Genomic DNA, 22,678 nt, shown 5'->3' with positions numbered 1-22,678 from the left:
CAGCTATAATGCAGCACTGCATGGTGTGTCTGGTCAGGACTGAATAAAATGAGCATACTGGGCCTAGAAACTGGTGATGAAGTCACTCACCACTGAGGTAAGACAATCAGTCCATACCCTCATACCCTTTCAGTCTCACAAGATGCTGAGAAAGATCTTAGGATCTAATACCTGTCACTCATTAAGTGTTTCTATGGAAACATGAGCCCTGTTCTCACCTCAATGCACATGCCTCCCTTTGGTGAGCTAGTCTCCACTGCCCAGTCCTGCCCAATCCTATGTGGTCAGAGACAAAAAACCAGAAGTTCATGAGAAGAGCCTTTGCCCAGGGACTTGCAGGTGCTAAAACAGAAGCTCTCATCTCTTTTTGCTTGATTGATCCTTCTTTTCTTCTTAATTTCTAAACCTAGAAATTCCAAGAAATCCTCCAAAGAGACTCAGAATAACCTAAAGATCCACAACAACTTCAAGAAGACCCGCAACTACCATAAAGCACATAGCCTCTTCAACAAGACCCACAGATGCTCCAACATCAGCCAGAATCTCTATCTTTACTCCTCTATAACCAGCACATTCACAGACTCATAAACCAGGTAAAACCCATGTGTTTCAGCAATCAGAGGCCTTTCAAGAAATGTGGTGGGACACACCAAATGACAATGAATTCTTTAGCACAATCTACATGAGGTTTTCTTCCTTGGATTCCAATGACTTCACATTATCTAAGGTTCTCCTGCCTTTTTGTGTTCAGGCTCTATTGTGTAAAAACTTGATTAATGACATTCATCTCTCCTTATCAAATTTCCAGGGAATTCACTACTAGCCAAGCTAATTTTTTGGGTAGTAGTGGTAGTGGTGGTATGGTAGTGGTGGTGGTGGCAGTGGTGGTGGTGGTGGTGGTGTGTGAGTGTGTGTGTCTAGTGGGTCAGATTAAGCAGGGTCTCATGTATTAACGTTGGCCATGAACCACATTGCAGTGTAAGATGATGCCTTTAACCTTCTAATTGTTCTATAGCTACCTTCCATCGTTGTGATCAAAAGTGTGCCCATGTATGCTGACCTGAAAAAATTCTTTTGGGTAAAAGTGGAAAAACTCTCTGGACCTGGTGCTGACAGAGCTGTGGTAGCAGAAGGCTCCAGTGCTCATTGTGAGGGGCTTTAAGGTCTGTCTGTTCTAGGTTAGAATGAAGGACCCTTTAGTTCTCACTGTTCCTTACAACAGTGTTAATAACCATGCTCCTTGAGCTAGATCTTCCTCATACACATGCAGCAGCCTCATCTTCCTGGAAATTTAAGGAAAGACTATGTCACAAGGACACTCTGGGCAGGGCAGCCAGCCTGAAGCTAATGGCTTTACAGTAGCCTGGGAAGATACAGATCTTGTTGGATTGTATATTTTCCTTGTGCTATTGTTCAACTTTTTATTCTGAAATAATTTCAATTGGCTCAAAATCACACATTCCTGTAATCATTCAATTTCCACTAATGTCTGCAGCAAATACACCATGGGACCATGATCAGTTTCATGAAAAAAACTGGCATGATACTGCTAACTGAGCCATGGTCCTTACTGGGAGTCCTGGGACCGACTCATTCAGATTTAATGCTTTGATTGGGTGTGGTTGCAAAGGAACCTAATCGTAGAACTAGGCAGGGAGATAGCTGATGTGAGATCAGCCTGATCTATCCAGCAAGAACCTGACTGCAAATAAACAAACTAACCAAGGATAAGACTATAGCTCCATGTTATACAAGAATAAAAATCAAACATGCTAAGTTTATGCTAATCTATATTGAACTACTTCAAAAATTAAAAGTAAAGAATACAGTGAAGAAGACAAACCTGGTGGTGCGTACTTGAAATCTGACACTCCAGAGCAGGAACTGTGAGACTCCACAACCAGTCTTACCTGAATAGACTTGAGGTCTCTGGGTTACATGACACCTCATCTCAAAACAAATAAACAAAAATCCAGCCATGCAAACCACAAAAGAAAAAAAAAATGTAGAGTTTAACTTTAATGCTAGGATCCCCCATTGTTTTCTCTCACTAGCATTCCTACATTCTTCCTGAATGATATGGATAGTTGCTTTGTACTTTGCAACCAGCACTGTCCTATATTAATACAGCAAGAACTACAAGAGCAGCTTTTATAATTTCTACTGTCCATGTCTAAAAAAACTGTCATGGTGCTTGTGAGATTGCACAGGAGTTAGATGTATTTGCTACACAAAGATGAAGGCTAGACTGAGTATCCCAGCATCCATATCAGAAGACACCACACCAGAACATCAGAATGCCACCTTCCAGGTGAGGAACAGAATATGCAAATTGCTATTCCAGGTATAAACAGAGTGATAGAATTCCCCACACACACTCATCTGACCTGGATCTGCATGTATCCACACACATGCACACACACACACACACATGCACACACATACATACACACACACACATTTAAAAATAGAAATAGTTTACATTAGTTTAAAAAACGTATTTTTCCTTGCCTCGATGTACTATAGGTGTTGTTTTCTCAAATGAGAATAGTTAGAAAAATCATTCAGGAGAGTATGCACTTTTTCGTTTTATGTCTTAGAAAATCAGAGTGAATTTTACATTTCTTACATGCTTGACTGAAGTTATCTTCACCTGAGTGACTACTTTTGAGATAAGAGTTGTTTTGAAATCAGCTGTCCAAGATAGGGAGTGGACTAGGGGTTTGTTGCTATAGACTGAAGCTGAAATTTCAGCTTGATATTGGAAGATCTGAGGGAGCTTTACAAATCATCAGAGAGGTTTCCCTAAAAAAAGGACCAGCTGTAAGATAGATATATGGACCAGGAAAATGTGGGAAATCCTAGAAGCAGACAAGAAGGCAGTGTGACTGAAATAAGGAAAATGAGAATATATATTTCTAATCCCAGCTGTGTGTGTAGCTCAGTTTTGGACGACTTTCCTCACATACATGAAGCCCTAGACCTTATGCAGAAACCCCAAGGAACAGCACACACCTGTGATCCCAGCACCATTCAAAAAGAGAAATCAGAAGTTCATGGTCATCTTTGATACTGAGTAATGACAGGCCAACCTGCATTATATCATGAGACCCTCTCTCATAACAAAAAACATAAATCATAACAAAAAAATTATAAAACTGAAATGATTTCTAACTACGTTCAGTAAGGTCTGATATCATTAACTCTGAGCCATCATCTCCCTTCTCCCAATTCTGTGGAGGCATTTTCAGGTCACTCAGATGATGATCATCCAGATATTTTACCTGAAACAGGCTTATAACATTGTCCTTTGTATTTTTAGGATATGCTTGGTTAGTTGGCGGTTAATTGGTCAGTGGGATGCTTGCTTAGTTAGTTTATTTACTTATTTGGTCTGCGGAGAAAGGACACTGTCGAATTTCACAATGGCTCTGGAAATACTTGCTTGAATGACATTTTACCTTCTAGTTGCCAGATGGGAAAAATCATCATTCCCAGTTTCCCATCTCACATGACTCCAATTCTTCAGGAGCCTCTGTAGACTATTTAGTAACAAGAGAAAGGTGGATCCAGGTTTGGGGATGATTGCCTTCAGCTCTTTAAAGATCTCTTCCAGCAAGAGCCTTGACCAGCCTGGAATTCTCCCTATAGGCCATGCTGCCATAAAATATAGACACACCTGCCTATGCCTCCCCAGTACAGGCATTAAAGGTCTGCATCCACGTACCCTGCACTCCCTAAACTTTGGAAGCAGTGTATGAGCTACATTTATTACCTTCAACTCCCTCACTCTTATTATGGGCTGCTAGTAAACACTGATTAGATGTTAGCTGATGGCTTCTAGGAAGTATAACAAGAGACAGATGTCCCTTCTGCTCTTGTTTCAGTGACTCCTGGTTTCTCAAATTCAATCTTCTTTTTGGAGTGCTGCTTATTCTCCTGTAAATCTAGAGGGTTGGGCAGGTGTCAAAGTGAATTTAACTCACCAAATATGTGAAAAGCAGTAATGTCCCCAGGCCTAGAGTCACACCTAGAGTGATGATCTCTGCTGCACCTTGAAAAACAGCCTAGGGCACACTAGTGATGGTCTCACTTATTTAGGCTCTCTTGCAATCTGTTCATATCAGCGAGGAGATGCTATCTAGTGGTGGACTGGAGAACTGGAGAACTCCGTTTGCACACAGAACTGGTGAGAGTCTGGCCAGGAGATAAGGATGGAATTACAAGTGAGACTTGTCTTTCTCCATAAATAGCTCAGGGAGAGTCCATGGGCAACAGAACACAAGAAGGAGAGACCAAGAAGTCACTTTTCCTTAAGTAACAGGTAAGAATGGATGTCTATAGCCTTTTGTTGACAAGAAAGAATCAGGTGAGTGCTCCTTAGAGTTTCTGTACATACCGCTGAATTACTTTAGAGTTGATGTGGGGTTGAATGTGGGGCATTAGACCATGAAAATTGAGTTTCTAGACTTTAGGGTGACTTAACCATCCAGTAAAGATTTGTGGATTTTTGGATAGTGAAACTTTGTTTAAATGGAATAATGGGCTTTCATAGATATCTATATGATATTATATAATAATATAGGTATCTGACTGGGGTGGCAAGGGCACACATGTTTGAAGTTTTGTTTATTGATTTCTGTAGTTTGTAAATTGAGAAATTTTGTAAGAAAGAGCTTGTATGCATTGTGGCTTCAGATATTTGAGCTTTTGTGTTAGAGGTGAGGTAGCCAAGTGCAGGAGGAAGTAAATTTTGCTTTAGTTGGAGTGTTGGAGATAGAAAAGGAATGGCCATTCTGGGAAGATGGGCAGCTTTTAGACTTGTTCATCAATGACTTGGTAGTTACCAAGTTCTATAATTATGGAATAAATGTTTTGAGAAAGGCTTTAACACCCCGAGATTAGAGTTTTGGTGGCTTAGGCCCTTCATTTTGGGCTGTCTGTCTCTCCCGATCATGTGTTTCACCAACAACCAGCTATTACTGTGTTCTTACTCTCCCACATCCTTCCTCTGTCTCTACATGGAACTTAAACAAGAGTCATAGAATAAAACAAACGTGCTTCAGTGGATACCCACTAGATCCTCACAACAGTTGTGAAGCCTTACTCTGCGCTTTCTATTGTATTACTTGTGAATGTGTATGGGGTGTGGTGGGGGGAGAGGGAGAGAGAAATGGAGACCGTGAAAGAAAAACAGAGAAAGATAGAGAGAAGAGAGAGTATAACTCTTGGGAGCCTATTCTGTTCCTTAACCAATGGGTACTAGGGGATCTGATTGAAGTTATGAAACTCAGTGACTTTACCCACTAAGCCATCTTTCTGGGCTTTGATTCGTTTATTTTTTTCACTGAGGAAGCCATGTACCCACAACTTCTGCAGACACCCCTGGACTCAACTCATGTCTTAGCTGACAGACTTTACTTAAGTGCTGGATCTCATCCTTCCATTAATCAGCAAAAATCAGCTTACAATTTGTCCAAAACAAACAAACAATCTAACAAAAACAGAATTCAAGAGTTGAGGCAGAGGGATGGTGAAATACAAAACTTGCTTCAGTAATCTTCAGATCATACAAATATACACACTGATAAATGGACTTTGTGTTTATTCTTTGAGTTGGAACTTATTTTGTATCCAGACTGTCCTGGATCATATTGGAATCTCCCTCTTTTAGTCTACTGACTGTTGATATAGTCCACATACATCACTGTATCTTATATTTTTGTTTGATTTTTCAATGTCTTCATGTAACTCAGTCTGGCCTTCTCATAAAAGTATCTAGAAAGGACCTTGATCTTCTGATCCTCCAGTACGAACATTCTTGAATTACATATAGGCAGACACCACCATTTCTGGTTTATCAGATGTAGGTGACTGAACTAGAGGTTTATACTCACTTTACAAGCTGGCTAGCATCCCATATACCAGGTTTTCATACTGGTAGTTTTATCAGTTAAAAAGAAAAGAGGGAAAAATCTTACCACATTGACAAATATTTTCAGTCTCAACCTTTGGGTTGAGGTTTAGGATCAGAGGTTCAAGGCCAGCTTTGAATTAGGAAGGTATCTCACAATAAAGTATTCAAACCCCAGATGCCTCCTCCAAATTTTGTGGTAGGAAGGCTGTTCCCTCCTCTGTTGATGCCCTCCCCCATGCACAGCTCAGGCCTGAGTAACTAACTCATCCTCTGCAGACCCCAGCCTACAGGAAGCCCGCTTTGCTCTGTCTTCTGAGCTCACAGTCTGAGAGCCTTCATTCTTTCAACCACGTTATATCTACCATAGTGAACTCCTGCAAAGACTCTAAGGTGTCCTTGCTTTTCAACCTAGCAGTCACAGCAGTCCCCACAGGGCACTAGCTCCTGGGGCCACCACATCCCAGCAATGACTCTCTGTGTTCTTGGAAAAAGAAGGGTCCTCACAAAGTGACTCTTGAGGCCTGTCTCTGCTCTGCCTTCTGGTCTTCTCTATTGCTGCTCCTCACTGTCCCAGCTGCCCTGTCCTCTCCCCTGCCACAGACACTCTCCTGCATCTGGACCTTTCTCCTCTTATTTTTCGTCTCACAGCTCTTTCTAGATGGCTAACTATCTTCAGCTTCGTTCAAACTCCTTCTGCGTGGAGGTATTAGAAATACATTGAAGGCTGACAGTGCAGGCCAAGGTTGCACCCAGACCCCTCTGGCACTGCCACCAAAGCTTCTTTAGCTTGCCGGATGCTTCCTTTGTAGTTTATCAGCACTGTTCTTGAGTTCATCAATACAGGAAAACAGCGAATTCTATATTTTATGCTTTTAAACAAATATTATTTTGTATATGTTTTTATGTATTACATATAATAGTCAATAAACAATCCACATTGTCTTATAGTCTTATACCTATATCCTTGATCCATTGATAGAGGCTAGAGTCTTTTGTTTTCTGTTAAAAACCATAAACAAGTTTATACAATAAAAAAATTAGCATTATGTTAATATTTTCTAAAGTAAGTTGGCCACCTTATAATTTTTATAAATTAATGGTATTAAAATTATTATAAGAATATTATCATTTTTAGCATTATGTTTATTGTTTTAATTGTATGTATCTGTGTGTGTGTGTGTGTGTGTGTGTGTGTGTGTGTGTGTGTGTGGATATGTATATGTGATCACAGTTGTCCAAGGAATATTTGATGCTTGTGTATCTCCAGTGATGTTGGCTCTGAGTCTCTCAACCAGGGTGCTGGGAGACTCCCAGTTTTCACCTTTTCTGTAAGAACATTTGGAACTCTTGACCAATGAGTCATTGCAGCAGCCTAATGGTAGTGTTCCTGTGAGAGTAGAACATAATTGCACTCCCTCAGCCCTGGTCTATGAGAGCTAACAATGGAACTAAAATGAACATCTTTAAAACCCTTGTCTTTAATGTCTATGGGACAGTGTCCTTAGACACAATGCTTCACATTTTACTCGGTCCCTGTTGCTAATAATGAACTTGATTGAGGCTTAGTGACCAGCCCCTGTGGCAACTGAGCAGGAACAACCCAGAGTCAACCAGAGGGTAAGTGGTTAGGGTTCTATGAAGGAAGCCGACTCTTCTCTCTGACTTCAAGTTTTCTGCTTATGTCTTACTTGTTTGAAGTCCAGGAGTGAGTCTGAAGCTGTATGTGGGAAAGACCTGTAGAGAGGAGTGTTTGGGAGGACAGAGGCCTATGTGATTCAGACAGTCAGGATGAGAAAACTTTTCAGTTATAGTGTGGTGAGGACCATGGCCACCCAGTGTGTCTCCTCATTGTCCTGCAGGTCACCATCATGATTCCTTCTCATGTCCTCATTTCAGGTCTCCTACTCCTTCTCCCAGGTAAGTGAGAGGTAGGGTGGGAGATACCTGGGAGGATGGAGGTTCAGACAAATACATTCTCTGAGGTCAGAATCAGAGACTATGTAGTGAAAAAAGAACCAGAATGAAACTGTAGCTCCAAAGATATTTCTTAACTTCCATAAATTTCAAAATATTTGGCTCAAATGCAAGCCCCACAAGACTGTCAGGTAAGGAATGAATATATATATATATTCATTATATATATATATGTAATATTTAAAGTTCTGGTAAGTATGAGTATATACATGTAATTGTCAATGCATGAGGAGTGCAAAAAATACTTTAACATGGCCCATATGACATTAAAAAAGCATCTTCTTTCAATTGTTTAATTAAAAATACTAATTAAAAATATTCTATGATGTTGGAGTATATAGTTAATTTCATATTTCTGTTTTGAGACAGGGTCCAATATAACTTTGGCTGCTCCTATACAGGATAGACAAGTGGAAATGACCACCCAAAGGCTAAGTAAGATTTTAGGTGTGAGCATCTACATCTCATATTTATTCTAAATTTTATATTCTAATCCCTATTGCATGAGACTATGGAAGCTCATTAATTCTTGTCATAAATTTCTATAAATTTATTATTGTAAGTGAGCACAGAAGACTGTCTACTCTCTTTCCAAATGTACTAATTCTTCATGTTAGGCTTTGCATGGGATCTTTAGAAAGGCAACTAGTCTAATTACTCTTCAGCTATGATGCAGTGCTGTGTAGTGTGACTTCTAATGAATCACTTTATTGAATATGCTGAGCCTGTAATCTGTGAGGTTACAAATCCACTCCCAGCCCCCATACCTTGTCTATCTCACAGATGTTGAGAGACATCTGAGGAGATTACTACTATCATTCATGAAGTGTTTCTATAAGAACCTGAGCTCTGTTCTCATATCCATGTTGTCAGTGAAGCTGCCTCCTATTGGTGAGCCTGTCTCCACTGCCCTGTCCTACCACATTCTAGTTGGCCAGTGACAAAGAATAGAAGTTCAGGAGAGGAACGTTTCTCCAGAGACAGCCTCTCAATGCTGTGCTATGGAGCAAGTGTAGCAGAAGACTCTTCTTGCTTGATTTGCCCTTGTTCTCATATTGATTTCTAAATTCAGGAGTTCTAACAAATTCTTCAAGAAAACTTACAATTTCAAGTAGATTCAAACTGATCATTATACCAAGACCTACTCCAAGGAAACCCAGAATTATCCCGAAGAAACATATAACTACTCCAAGGAAAACAGAATTACTCCAAACAAACAAACAAACAATAACAACAACAGACATAAAACCCACAACTACTTCAGGAAGATGCAGTATTTCTATAAAATCCACAACTACTCCAGGACATCCTAAACTACCACAAATTCCACAACTACTCCAAGGAGAGTGACAACAAACATGAAACACACAACTACTCCAATGAAACCAACAACAAACACAAACTCCACAAGTATCCAAGGAGACCATCAACTCCCACAAATCATAGCTGCTCCAACGAAAACAAGAACTGCCACAAAATCTGTAACTATTTCAAGAAAACCCACAACTACCACAAGCACACAACAACTACAACACTCACAAATGCTCCAAAATCAAGCAGAATTCTCAGTGACTGACTTCTCTCACAGATTACAGGCTCAGCATATTTTCTATAAAAATTTATTATTTATTATATATGGTACACTGTAGCTGTCTTCAGACACACCAGAAGAGGACATCATATATCATTACAGATGGTTTTGAGCCAACATGTGGTTGCTGGGAATTGAACTCAGGACCTCTGGAAGACCAGTTGGTGCTCTTAACCACTGAGCCATCTCTCCAGCCCCAGGCTCAGCATATTCAATGCAGTCAGTCCTGAGAGAACACACCACACAGCACAGCATTATAGCAGAAGGCTAACTAGCCTAGTTGATCCATGACAGATCCCATGCAAAGCCTAGCACAAAGAATTAGTACATTTGGAAAGAGAGTAGGCACAGTCTTCTATAAGAGAAGCATGGTGAATATCACTCTTCTAACTTTAGTACACATGCATATTCACAAACAAAACAAAACCCCTGTGCTCCAGGGCTCAGTGTCTTTCTTGTGGGATGCTATAAGACACACAGGACAGCAAGGCAGTCTTAAGCACAGTCTAGGTGAATAGTTTAGAGCTTGGATTCAAGCAATTACTTCATAATATCCGTGATTCTTTAGCCTTTTTTAAGTGTAACCTCTACTAGGCAAGAGCTTGAGATGGAATACACCAACCTCTTTCAGATTCTGAGGGGATTCACTACTAGCAAGACTTAGGTGGATCATTGATCTAGGATAGATGATTGGGATGGTAGAAATCTGGGTTAGTGGGGCATAAATTTCTGATGAGAAACTAAGGAGTGACTGAGGGCTAGCATCAGGTAAGAGGATTCTGGACCCTTTACATCTATTCTGAAATCATGCCTTCCAGCTGAGACCAGTGTACAGTGAAGCTAACATTTAGTGTTTCCTGAACACTGAGCAATGTGTTACATACTCTCTGGTGCAGGGTTGAACTCCCAGACAACTATTACTGATATAGCTGTGATCTGCCCCTATTAAATAGTGACAGGATCTGACACAGAGACAGAAAGTTTATGGTGGAAATTATGAAGACAGAAAGTGTCTTAGACTCTGTTCCTGTTTACTTGAATTGGAAACTGTTTCCTTCTAGTTTCAGGGTCAAGCCTCCTGTCTTGGGCAAAGATGTTTGCTGGGTTTGTTCTGTGTTCAAATCTTCACTGAAAAAGACTTCAGTCTCCATTTCTAGGGGCAGTTGATGCTTTCTAAAGTTTTGCTTGAAGAATCTTGTAATATCTGTATAGTAAAAAATGTAAAATATATTTTCTGGTAATTTACACATTGAGTTTATAGTCTTTAGTGATTTGAGATGTTCATGAGCTATAGCTCCATAGCTAAAAGCAAATATTTTCCTTGAGGAGATCCTGAGTTTGTCCCAGGGACCCACATTAAGTAGCCTGTAATTCCACTTCCAGGGGACATACTACCTCTAATCTTCATAACTATCTGCAATCAAATGCAGAAATCCATACGCAGATGACATATGCATGCAATTTAATATAAAAATTTATACAATATGCTTTGATAACACCATAACATTTGTACTTCAAATGCCAACACTAATAAATTTACACTTAATAGCAATTGATAGACAACAGCAATTGATAGGTTGTTAGAGATGGGGGAATGCTTGACATCCAAAAGACCAGATTAGATTCAAATCTTCTATATCCAGGAGTGAACAGGGAAGCTTAAAGCTTTCTAAAACCAATCCATCAATGGTGTTGGATGGATTTTGAGGGCCAAAAAGACCACGGTGGGTTTGTTGTTGTTGTTAGAGCAATCTGATGATATGTATTGATTTCCTTGCCTACCATTGGCCTATGGCAATATCTACTAGGAGAACTCTCAAGGACTGGACATCAACCTAAATTTACAGAGGGCTCTAGGTTGCAACTGTGATTTTAGAGAAAAAAAGCAAAAACCAAAATAAAATGAAACAATTTGTTCCAGGCACCTATACTACAGAACAATCAGGATATCTCAGGATTGCCAGAACCTTTCTTTCTTCCTTTCTTCCTCTCTACCACCCCCTTTCTCTCTTTCTTTATATTTCTTCTTCTTCTTCTTCTTCTTCTTCTTCTTCTTCTTCTTCTTCTTCTTCTTCTTCTTCTTCTTCTTCTTCTTCTTCTTCTTCTTCTTCTTCTTCTCCTTCTCCTTCTCCTTCTCCTTCTCCTTCTCCTTCTCCTTCTCCTTCTTCTTCTTCTTCTTCTTCTTCTTCTTCTTCTTCTTGTTCCTGTTCTTGTTTTTGTTCTTCTTCTTCTTCTTGTTCTTGTTCTTGTTCTTGTTCTTGTTCTTCTTCTTCTCCTCCTCCTCCTCCTCTCTCTCTCTCTCTCTCTCTCTCTCTCTCTCTCTCTCTCACTCTCTTTCTCTCTGCAGACTATTTGAATCTATGGTCTTTCTTCAGAGATATTTGAACCCTAACAGTTAATAGTTTATACTGTTTTGAAAATTGTGACCTAAGTGAAGGCAATAATTCAGTAAAATAAAATCTATTCATTTAGATAATTCATATTAATGAAAATATATTAGAGGTTCTTAAGTTTTAAAATATACTTGAACATTTGATTTTCTTTGCCTTTGATATTTTTCCTTTGCTTATTTCCTTAGAGAAAAGTTCTTAGTACATAAGCCATGCTGATTTTAAACTTGTCATCCTCTTGCCCTGGTGTTCCAAATGCTAGGATTGCAGGCATGGTCCACTATTTTTATAGTATTGCATTTTATTGGATATTTTATCCATTCATATTTAAAATGTTATCCCCTTTCCACCCACACACTCTCACCTCACAACCCTGGCATTTCCCTATACTAGAGAAGTGAGCCTTCACAGGACCAAGGGCTTCTCTACCTATTGATGACAGACAATGCCATTCTCTGCTACATATGTGGCTGGAGCAATGGGTTTGTTTTTTTGTTTGGTGCTTTAGTCCCTTAGAGCTCTGAGGTGTCTGGTTGGTTGATAGTCTTCTTTTTATGGGATGGCAAACCCCTTTAGCTTCTTAAGTCCTTTCTCTAATTTTTCCATTGGGATCCCCATGCTCAGTTTGATGGTTAGCTGCAAGCATCCTCGTTTGCATCAGTAAGGCTCTGGCAGAGCCTCTCAGGAGACATTTATATCATGTTTCTGTCAGTAAGCATTTTTTGGAATCAGCAATAGTGACTAGGTTTGGTAGTTGCATATGGGATGATCCCCAGGTAGGACATTATCTGCTCTACTCTTTGTTCCTGTATTTCCTCCCATGAGTATTTTGTTCTCCATTCTGAGAAGGACTAAAGCATTCACATTTTAATCTTCTTTCTTCTTGAGCTTCATATAGTCTGTGACTTGTATGTGGGGTAGTCCCAACTTTTGGGTTAATATCTACTTATCAATGAGTACATAACATATGTGTTCTTTTGTGACTGCGTTACCTCACTCAGGATGATAGTTTCTAGTTGCATCCATTTGTTTAAGAATTTTATGAAGTCATTGTTTTAATAGTTGAGTAGAATTTCATTGTGTAAATGTACTACATTTTCTGTATCCATTCCTCTGTTGAAGAACATTTGGGTTCTTTCCAGCTTCTGGCTATTATAAATAGGGCTGCTATAAACAGAGTGGAACATGTGTCCTTGTTATATTTTGGAGCTTCATTTGGGTATATGCTGAGGAGTGGTATAGCTGGGTCTTCAGATAGCACTATGTCTAATTTGATGAGGAACTGCCAGATTGATTTCCAGAGTTGTTGTACCAGCTTGCAATCCCACCAACAGTGGAGGAGTTTTCCTCTTTCTCCACATCCTTGCCAGCATCTGCTGTCACCTGAGTTTTTGATTTTAGCCATTCTGACTGGTATGAGGTGGAATTTCAGGGTTGTTTTGATTCACATTTCCCTGATGTCTATGGATGTTGAATATTTCTTTAGGTGCTTTTTGTCCATTCAATATTCCTCAGTTGAGAATTCTTTAGCTCTGACAGAATCTTTCAATACTTAGCTTTTGGTGCTTTGAAGGATGGGGTTAATGACCTGAATTTGGAGAGCATGGATAAGTCACTGACTTAATTGAAAACTGAGATTTAGAAATGACAATGACATAAGCTGTGGGGGTGCTACTGTTTGAGTTTTGTTTCCTTGAGACAGGATCTCAACTTGACTGGCAGGGAACTCATTCTTCAGATCATACTTGAGTTGAAGTCATAGAGATCTTCTTGCCTCTGCCCCTAGTGGTAAAAACTAATTGCTACAATGCTTGTCAGCATTGAATTAAAATTTTTGTCATGTTTCATAACTGAATCACTTACTTTTATTCCTGCAAGGTTTGCCTTAGAGACAAAAGTCAAAGACAAAGCCTGGAGTACAGATGTTGACTAAACGTCATCATTGCCTTTGACTCCTTGGAAGGGCTCACATAGTGAGTAAAATATAAACACAGGAATGTAGGAACTGAGGAAGTCCAAGTTATCCAAATTTATCCATATTGGGCAATGGCAGATTTACAAGTAGTTGGGATTTCTATAGACCTGTAGTATTTCTGTGCATTGCATGGTTACTGTGCATGTGGATCACTGGAAGAAATGTCTGTCATTTGTAGAATTAGACATGTATAACTATCTGGTGAATGCTTTTTCAAGAATAAAATATAACTGAGGGATTCCTAGTTAGGATGCAGAGGATTTGTGTATTATTGTTACTCTACAGAATGAGAATTATGTGCATATAGATTTTAAAAACATACAATATATAATCTATATATTTATGTATATTCCAAAAATAGATGTCTCATAAACACCCTGGATATGTAAATGGAGTTCCATGACTCCCCTGCCACACCACATCCTAATCCTCATACCATATGAGACACGTTGGCTTTTGGACCCTATTACATATAATTTCTAAAGTAATTCTGCTCTAAGTCAAGGAACATGGACTGTATTCGATATTGTGTAGTTCCATTCATTCTGAGTGGAATCATTCTGGCTTTTCAGTGTGTGTGGCCTTCCTGCATTTAACATCCTTAGCTCATGTAGGATCTTAAACTGTTTCACAAATAAGTTTTCTGGTTCACCCAAATATGTATCTGAGCCTTATCATGTACATGTATTTGTTTCCCCATAGAGGTGGGGAAAAACATGTAGAAAGAAAGAGAGGGAGGGACAGGGAGGGGGTGAAGAGACAGAGACACAGACAGCAGAGAGATACAGAGAGAGGAAGGAGACGTGGAGGGAAGGGAAAGAAAGGAGAGTGAGATAGAGAGGTTTGACTTCTTAGATAAATTTATTAAAATGTTAAGAATTTAGTGTGATACTCAGACTGCTATAGTGTTTGATTTTTATTAACTTTAAACTCACAATAGAAGCTGGTGTCAATATATGTTGTTCCTCTAGTAAAAATATAACATGTTCATAATAACAATTAATTTTCATTCTTGTTTAGAAGTCTGGCCTACCACTGTGACATCTTTATATCACCCTTGGAATAATCACACTGTAAGCATATCCCTTTGTATGTTCATAGTGTATCTTCTTGCAAAAATATTGCCTTTTAACAGTTTGTCAAATTAGTTCATAGACTCTTGCCTCGAAAAAAGTATAGACATAAATTTGACTTTTATTTGCTTTATGTAATTGTCACTTCGGAGGCTTACTACTGAATAAGCTCACCCTTTCTGGTTCTTTCTGAATTCTGGCTGGCTGGTTTAACTCAGTTTTTCAGGTCCAAATTCCAATTCAAGCTGACTGATTTGATCTGACTTCTGTTAGCTTCCCAGTGAATCGCTCACATAACTCTGGCAACTTGTTCTAATCTTCTGGCTACTTCTCATCCTGTGGCTTGTTCTGCTTTCAGAAGTTTCTAGAATCTTTGCAACCTAACTTGGTAAAACTGTCCATGTAAAAATTACTAGTGAACTTTGTGAACTGAACTGCCATGAACTCGACTCCCCTTCATCCCTTCTCAACTCACTCAACCGCACTGGCTGACCAGAACCCAAAGATGTGCATGTCTCTGTCTCCTGAGTGCTAGGATTAAAGGAGAGGACAAGCATGCCTGGTCCTAAGTTCCTCAACCTGAAACTTGCTGTATACTGGCTGGGCTTCAACTCAGAGATCTGCTTGCCTGTATCTCTTGGTAGATAGTGTTTGTTCTAGCCAGATCACAAAGACCTATAACGTGTTTGGATGTGATCCCCTGACAGAATAGGCTGCCACAGGCTGAATTAAAACTCTACTAAATAGAAGAAAAAATGGTCAAGCATTGTTGTTTATGCTTTCATCTTAGGACTGAAACAGCTGAAATAAGAGATATTGAATTTGAGGATAGCCTGGATTACCAGGGATCTTGGGTTACATAGTGAGACTCTTTCTCAAATACCCATTAAATATATGATAAAACAAATAACATTTGAAAAAAAGAAAAGATTTTGAGTCTAAAAAAGGGCATTTATTTTGACAGGCAAGTTTTTTGTACCTAATAAATGATATTTTATAAAACAATTGAGTAGGTAAGGACAAAATTTGTATATGGATAAAAATTAGGTAAAAAAAATGAGCTAGCCAAAGGAGAATAAATTAACATATTATATTTGTGTCTCTCAGTGAAATATCAGAAACCATCATGCCACATTGAAAGTACTGTTAGCTGAGTAGACTTGTGCAGGATTTAGCACAGTCTTGTATGACACAGTTGTACCTGAGCACAGTTAACAGACAACAGTTAGTCATCTTTACCAGCAAAGAAATAATTTAGAGTTAAGTTCAAAGACACTACTAGAAAAAGATGTCAGACTTCTCTAGGTGTACAGGGAACAGTGCATGGAGAACTGGGCACAGGGACACTCCTTTGTATGCTGCTGTCTGGGGCTTTTTATTTCCTTGTTTCTGAGACAGGGTCTCCTGAAGACCAGTCTGGCCTTGAATTCTCTACAGAGCTGAGAAGGAAAATTAACTCCCGACCCTCCTGGCTCTATTTCTCTTCCTGGGTGTGCACAGCCAAGCTTAGCAACAGCAACCTGCTTCTTGTAGCTGCAGCTCAGCTTCTCAGACTCCATCTCCTGGGAAGATTGAAATGATGTGTGAAAACAAATGAAAACGGATAGCCACCACTGCTACTTACAACCAGGAAATACTATAAAGTAAATGTTCCAGTGGGCAGGGCAGACACTCTGTGATCCAAGCACTCAAGAAGTGCATACAGGAGGGTCAGATTTTCATGACATTGTCTATAAAGGGAGTGATAGATGTGCCTAGAATACATGAGACCCTGTCTCAAAAATCCTGCAAACATTTCTTTATATTCACAACAGTACTTGTCAAGAAGTATCTGTGAGTCCTTACCAATGGCCTACTGACCATGTCTGTAGTAATGTTATAGAGACAGAGCTCAGAGAGCTGAGCTAACATTCCTATGGTCTCACTGACTAAGCAGAGGAGTTGGGGGCTGTGATCGACAGATGAGGCTCATACATGGGCAAAGACCTTATCTCAGTTAAATCCATCTCTCAGGGTTTAGCTTAGGGCTAGTATATGAGTGCTGAGCTATGAAATGGCCTAAAGGTGATGCCCAACCTGTCTCATGCTTATTCCAGTAGGTGGTAATCTATGGACACCTGCACCAAAGCACTAGAATAGATTTTGCATTTCTGTCTGATCATATGTGTTAATCAGGCTGCATCCATGAGTAGCTTTCCTGAGTGGGTTTATGAAGATGTAGATCTTGTCTTATGGCTTGAGGAACATTGCATTGGTCCCAACTATCCAGGTAGGGAAGTATGTACATCTCTGAGTTAGAGGACAGCCTGATCTGCCTGGAGAATTTTAGGCTAACTGTGGCTATAGTGAGAAGTAAGGCATACTCTCAGGCTAAAAGAAAAATAGAATCCCAAATTGCATTTTATAAGACAAGCAGAATCTATGAGTCTATGAAGAAAGATCAGACTCAGTAGCTGAGCAAACTCTGGTAACATCAGAGTATCAAATTAGAAAGCAGTCATTGCTTTTATCAATAGAATAATAACCTACTAAATGTTAATAATTTGAGATATGTAACCTTGTTGTCACCTCAAGCCACATAGAAAAAAATTAATCCTTCTTTTAGACACTTTCAAATTTGTATTGTCTAGAATTTCACAGCTTAGTACCAACTTAAAATGTATAATTTTCACTTGCATGCTCTATTTTATATTTTTTAATATGTGGTCTCTCTATGTAGCTCTGGCTGTCCAGAAATGCTATGTAGACCAGATTCTCTTGTAACTCTCAGGTATTCTGCCTCTGCCTCTACCTCTGCCTCTGTCTTTGTCCCTGCCCTTGTCCCTGCCCCTGCCCCTGTCCCTGCCCCTGCCCCTGTCCCTGTCCCTGCCTCTGCCTCTGCAACAGTGGAACTCAAGAAGTGCATGACCATATACTTACATATTCTATACTAGTCACTGGCAATGGAGGGGAAAGTCTAGGTTGAAGCACAGAATGTATTTTCTGCTCATCTCAGTTGCTGCTTCTTTAATTCCTGATTTTTTAGGAAGTGGTCCCAACACAGATCTCCTCTAAGGATCTCTATATTGGAATCTTTGTGTCTGCTGCACTGCTGATCCTCCTTTCAAGCATCCTAACTATCATAAGTGAGTCCCAATGGCAGAAATGGGTCTGGGTGTTCATAACAAAAAATAAGCACAAAATCCAAGGAATTTTTGCAGAGCAAAATGTTTTGCACCATAGCAGGATGCAAAGACAGTTTAAATGCACTGAGCAAACACACTTAGTGGGGCTCCTGCTGGGCCTTTTGCTCTAAAGCAGAGAGGTCCCTTGCTCTGTCTGAGAGCTCAGAGCATGGCCTCACATTCTTAGGAGACTGCTAATATAAAACACTGCAGTGGTCATGGCATCTGAGCATGAACTTTGACTGTAAGGAAACAATGCCTCCAGGGCTATTCTTGCCTAATGGTATCTTTCTGCATTTCTTTCAAGATGTAACTTCCCCTGTCTCATTCATCCAATTGAGAGAAACAGTATGTTTCATGCATATTTCCTAGACTGAGAAACTAGAGCAAGGATTCTTAGTCACTCTTGCTGTAACCTCACATACCAAGAAGTTTATATGTCACATGACTTCTCTGTATTCTCAAATCCAAGATACATACTGGAGTCCCTTCTGGATCCCAGGGGATGTGTTAGGTCCTTCTAAGCACTCATATTGTTTCTAACACATGGGACATGCTCAGTGACCAGTTATAGTATCTCATAAAGATGCTTGTTTCATACAACTTGTAAAGCATAAATACTGGTGGTTCTTTTTCTAAATACTATTGGTTTTGTTTTCTTTTGTTTCCTTTAGAATTTGAAACAGGGTCTCATACATTCCAGGGTGGCATTGAAATTATATAGCTGAGGCCATCTTAGAATCTCTTAGATCCCTGCCTCTATGTTCTGGGATAACAGCACACAAATACATTTTATATTTCAGAAGACAGAATTTTGTAAATGAGAATATGCCTGTCATATTTTAGGATGTTTTCCCCTAATATATAGAATTTAGTTGTTCATAATGATTATTTAAGCTAGCCCTGGGAGAATGAGCCATTTTTATACTATAAAGGTAAGATAATGTTTAAAGGGGGGAATAAAAATTGCATAAAATACTGCAAATATTTTATTTACCTTTTCTTACCCTAAGTTGATATTCTCTACAGAGAAAGGATGGTTACAGGAAGTCTCAATGTCTTTGACAGGAAGTGAGCGTGAAGAGTAGGTGGTAGCATACACCTCCTGCATGGCATTATGGACTGAGCCAAACCCAGTAGTACACTACCTTAATGACACTTTTAATAGGGTCATAAGGATAAGACCATTAGTAGGACCTGTGTCTCAGGTCTTTTGAAGAATTCTTGTTAGCTTATTTTCCACCAGCCAATTAAAACACCCAGACTTCTTTATTTTTTTCTAGAGAGAGACTATTCATCAATGTCACATGCATGTAAGGAATGCTGTGTGGATGAATGCATGAAGATATGTCCTGTAGGGTCTATGCTTACCAGGGAATGGTTTAGTTAAAACAGACACAATGTCCTTAATTAGAAGAAATATCATGAATGCTTTTTATGGCATGTTAAATTTTTCTTTTCAACTTCTTCCAATCCCCCCCAACCTCATTTTAGTGTGCAGACACAGAAAAAAGAAGAGCCTAGAGAGGTAAGCTGTCTTGGTTTGTGCCAGTTGCTTTGGAACTTGCAGTCCTGTAGATTTCTCCTGCTTTCTTTCCATTCCTTTTCTCCTCTTTACTCCTTGTCTTCCCCTTCTTTTTTGTAAAGTTATTTTTCATCAAAGTGTTTTTCATATATTATATTTCCTTCATGGTCCTGCCTGTCTACTAGCTCCTCTCAGATCACACTGACTCCCTAGGCACCAAATATTATTTTCTCTTTTCCTTCAGTGAGGGAGGGGGAGAAAAATAAAATGTACAAAAATGCAAATGTGATCAAAATAATCTGATGACAATTTTCTGTCAGATTTTAAATTGCACCATCTGAACTTTCTGACCCTAAGTTGTTTCCATACCTGTACACATGATAGTGCCGCAAGCAAAAAAAAAAAAAAAAAAAAAAAACTTTGTTCCAACTTCTTGGTAACTCACAGCTCAGGTGTTCTTGCGGTTGAATGGAGATGCTTGTTTTTGTTCTACATTTCAGTAGCGACATTGACCAATATATAGATAAAATAATCCACTATGTCAAAACACTATGTATGAGTTAAAAGTTAGTTAGTTTTGTTCTGTGATTTGTTCTTCTGTGAGCTCTAGAAGCTCAAATCCCACTCCACCAGAACTATCAACAGTAAAAGCACCTGCTGTAGCTAATGGAAAAGGCCAGTCCTCAAACCCCAGCAGTTCTCTCTCGAAATCTTTTCCTTTCCCTGTAGTGCCTAATGTTTTGTGCATATGCTGTATGCAAGTGTGTGCCTTGCACGTTGTCTTTGCAACTGTTTCTAAGACCACAAGCCCTTGTGGAAAAGCACTGTGTGTCGCTGAACATATTTTCCACTCTATGATGCTTTTAGAGTATGCAGATGCTATGCAGATTTCAAAATCTTTTTTAGCAAGAATTTATTATTGTGTTGGGAATTGGATTTTGTGATAGTTACAGTGGCATGTTTGTGTGAATAGAAGCATGTTCCATGGCACCTGAGAATGTCAAAAGACAACTTTGTGGAGCTGGTTCTCTCCTTTTGCCATTTCATGGGTTCCAGGAATGTACCATGGGTTTCCAGGCTCTCCTAACCTTAGGGTAACAATTCTAAGTTGTAAATACATGAGTCATCCAGGTTTTAGCCAAGCTCCAAAATGTACATCCTGATTAGATAACTCCATTTGGTCTTAGATATCTGCCTTCTAAACTTGCCACTGTTGTATTTTATCACATGGATGGAAGGCAATATGAACTGGTTTTGCTTTAATGGTTTTTGTTTTTGTTTTAGTTTGTCAGCAAACTTTTTTAATGAATACACCATTTCTCTGTGTGGTACTGTTCGCTCATTGTTACAGTTTTGTGAATGGGGTTTCTGTAGTCATAAATATCCAGTCATACTAAATCAGGAATGAAAAGAATATACGCAGATCTGAAATGTGACCTCCCTGTTCTTTTTGGAACAAATCTCTCCTCAGCTCAGTTGTCTTCCATGGATTTCAGAATGAAGTTTTTCAAAGTACTGAGCAACCTCAAGCTGTAGACAATATCTACATTATCCAAGACAGTGAAATTTCAGTTGCCCATTGAAGGAACATCATCCCAAGACTGCAGAAGAAAGAATGGGATATGACTACACTGACATGTTTTTCTGTGTCAGTTCATTTTGTGTTCCTATTTGACAGCAGTAGTGGAGAAGGGGACCCTCCAACTCTTCATTGGCCTACTCATTGTTCATACAGTATTCATTCTTTTATTTCTTACAACTTTATTTGTTTTAAAAAGAGATAAATGTACAGATTTTTAAAAGCATCTTGAAATAAAACTATATAAATATAAATATTTTTATCAGTACTTGATTTTTTTAAAGGTTTGATAGTAGGCATTGACATCTTACTGGTTACCATAAGCACAAAGTACATGTAAAACAAAACATAACATGAATATAGTCAAAGTTTTCTTCATGTGTATAAATTAAATATAATGAATTTTAAATACCAAAAACTGTCACAATGCTATCTTTTTAGCTCTTGAGTTATTAATGATTTGAGATCTAAATGTACCCCACTCTGCGTGGTTGCTATACACTTGTTGTTGTTGTTGTTTCCACAAAGGACTGAGGGTACTTCTTTTTGGCCTTTCTTTTTTTGAGCTTCATATGATCTGTGACTTGTTTCTTGGGTATTCAGAGCTTTCTGGGGCTAGTATCCAATTATCAGTGACTGCATATTATGTCTGTTCTTTTGTGACTGGGTTACTTCACTCAGGAAGATATTCTCTAAATGCATCCATTTTCCTAAAAATTTTGTAAAGTCATTGTTTCCAATAGCTGAGTAGTACTCCATTGTGTAAATATACTACAATTTTTGTATAAATTCATCTACTGAATGACATCTGGGTCCTTTCCAGCTTCCAGCAATTATACATAAGGCTGCTATGACCAAGGTGGAGCATATACCCTTATTGTATGCTCCATTTTTGGGGTATATGCCCAGAAGTGGAATAACTGGGTCTTCAGGTTGGACTATGTCCAATTTTCTGAGGAACTGCCAGACTGATTTCCAGAGTGGTTGTATCACCTTACAACCCCACCAACAATGGAGAAGTGTTCTTCTTTCTCTACATTCTAACCAGCATCTGCTGTAATCTGCGTTTTTGATCTTACCCATTCTTACTGGTGTGAGGTGGAATCTCATGGCTGTTTTGATTTGCATTTCCCTGATGACTAGGAATGTCAAGCACTTCCTTAGATGCTTCTCAGCCATTTGATATTTCTCAATTGAGAATTCTTTGTTTAGATCTGTGCCCCATTTTTTATTGGGATTGTTTGACTCTCCAAAGTCTAACTTCCTGAGTTCTTTGTATATATTGGATATTATACCTATATCAGATAAGGGCTTGGAAAAGATCTTTCCCAATCTGTTGGCTGCCATTTTGTTTTCTTGACAGTGTCCTTAGCCTTACAGAAACTTTGCAATCTCAATAAGTCCCATTTCTTGATTGTTGGTCTTGGAGCACAAGCCATTGGTGTTCTACCCAGGAAAATTTCCCCTGTGCCTATGTGTTCTAAGATTTT

General features: G+C 39.1%; 1 protein-coding gene across 1 annotated transcript; it reads left to right on the top strand.

Annotated features, from left to right (window-relative positions):
• Positions 1-2,236: 2,236 nt before the first annotated feature.
• On the top strand, positions 2,237-21,192 carry LOC308426258 (hepatitis A virus cellular receptor 1 homolog; the record flags this gene model as incomplete). The annotated part of the gene is made up of 6 exons (XM_080924010.1): positions 2,237-2,311; positions 7,777-7,834; positions 14,868-14,920; positions 17,946-18,045; positions 19,579-19,612; positions 21,081-21,192. The coding sequence occupies 6 exons, from the start codon at positions 2,237-2,239 to the stop codon at positions 21,190-21,192; spliced, it is 432 nt and encodes a 143-aa protein (XP_080780136.1).
• Between the last annotated feature and the right edge of the window lie 1,486 nt (positions 21,193-22,678).

Source organism: Micromys minutus (genome assembly GCF_963924665.1).
Source record: "Micromys minutus genome assembly, chromosome: 10".
NCBI classification, from domain to species: Eukaryota; Metazoa; Chordata; class Mammalia; order Rodentia; family Muridae; genus Micromys; species Micromys minutus.
This window is presented reverse-complemented; position numbering and strand designations above follow the sequence as displayed.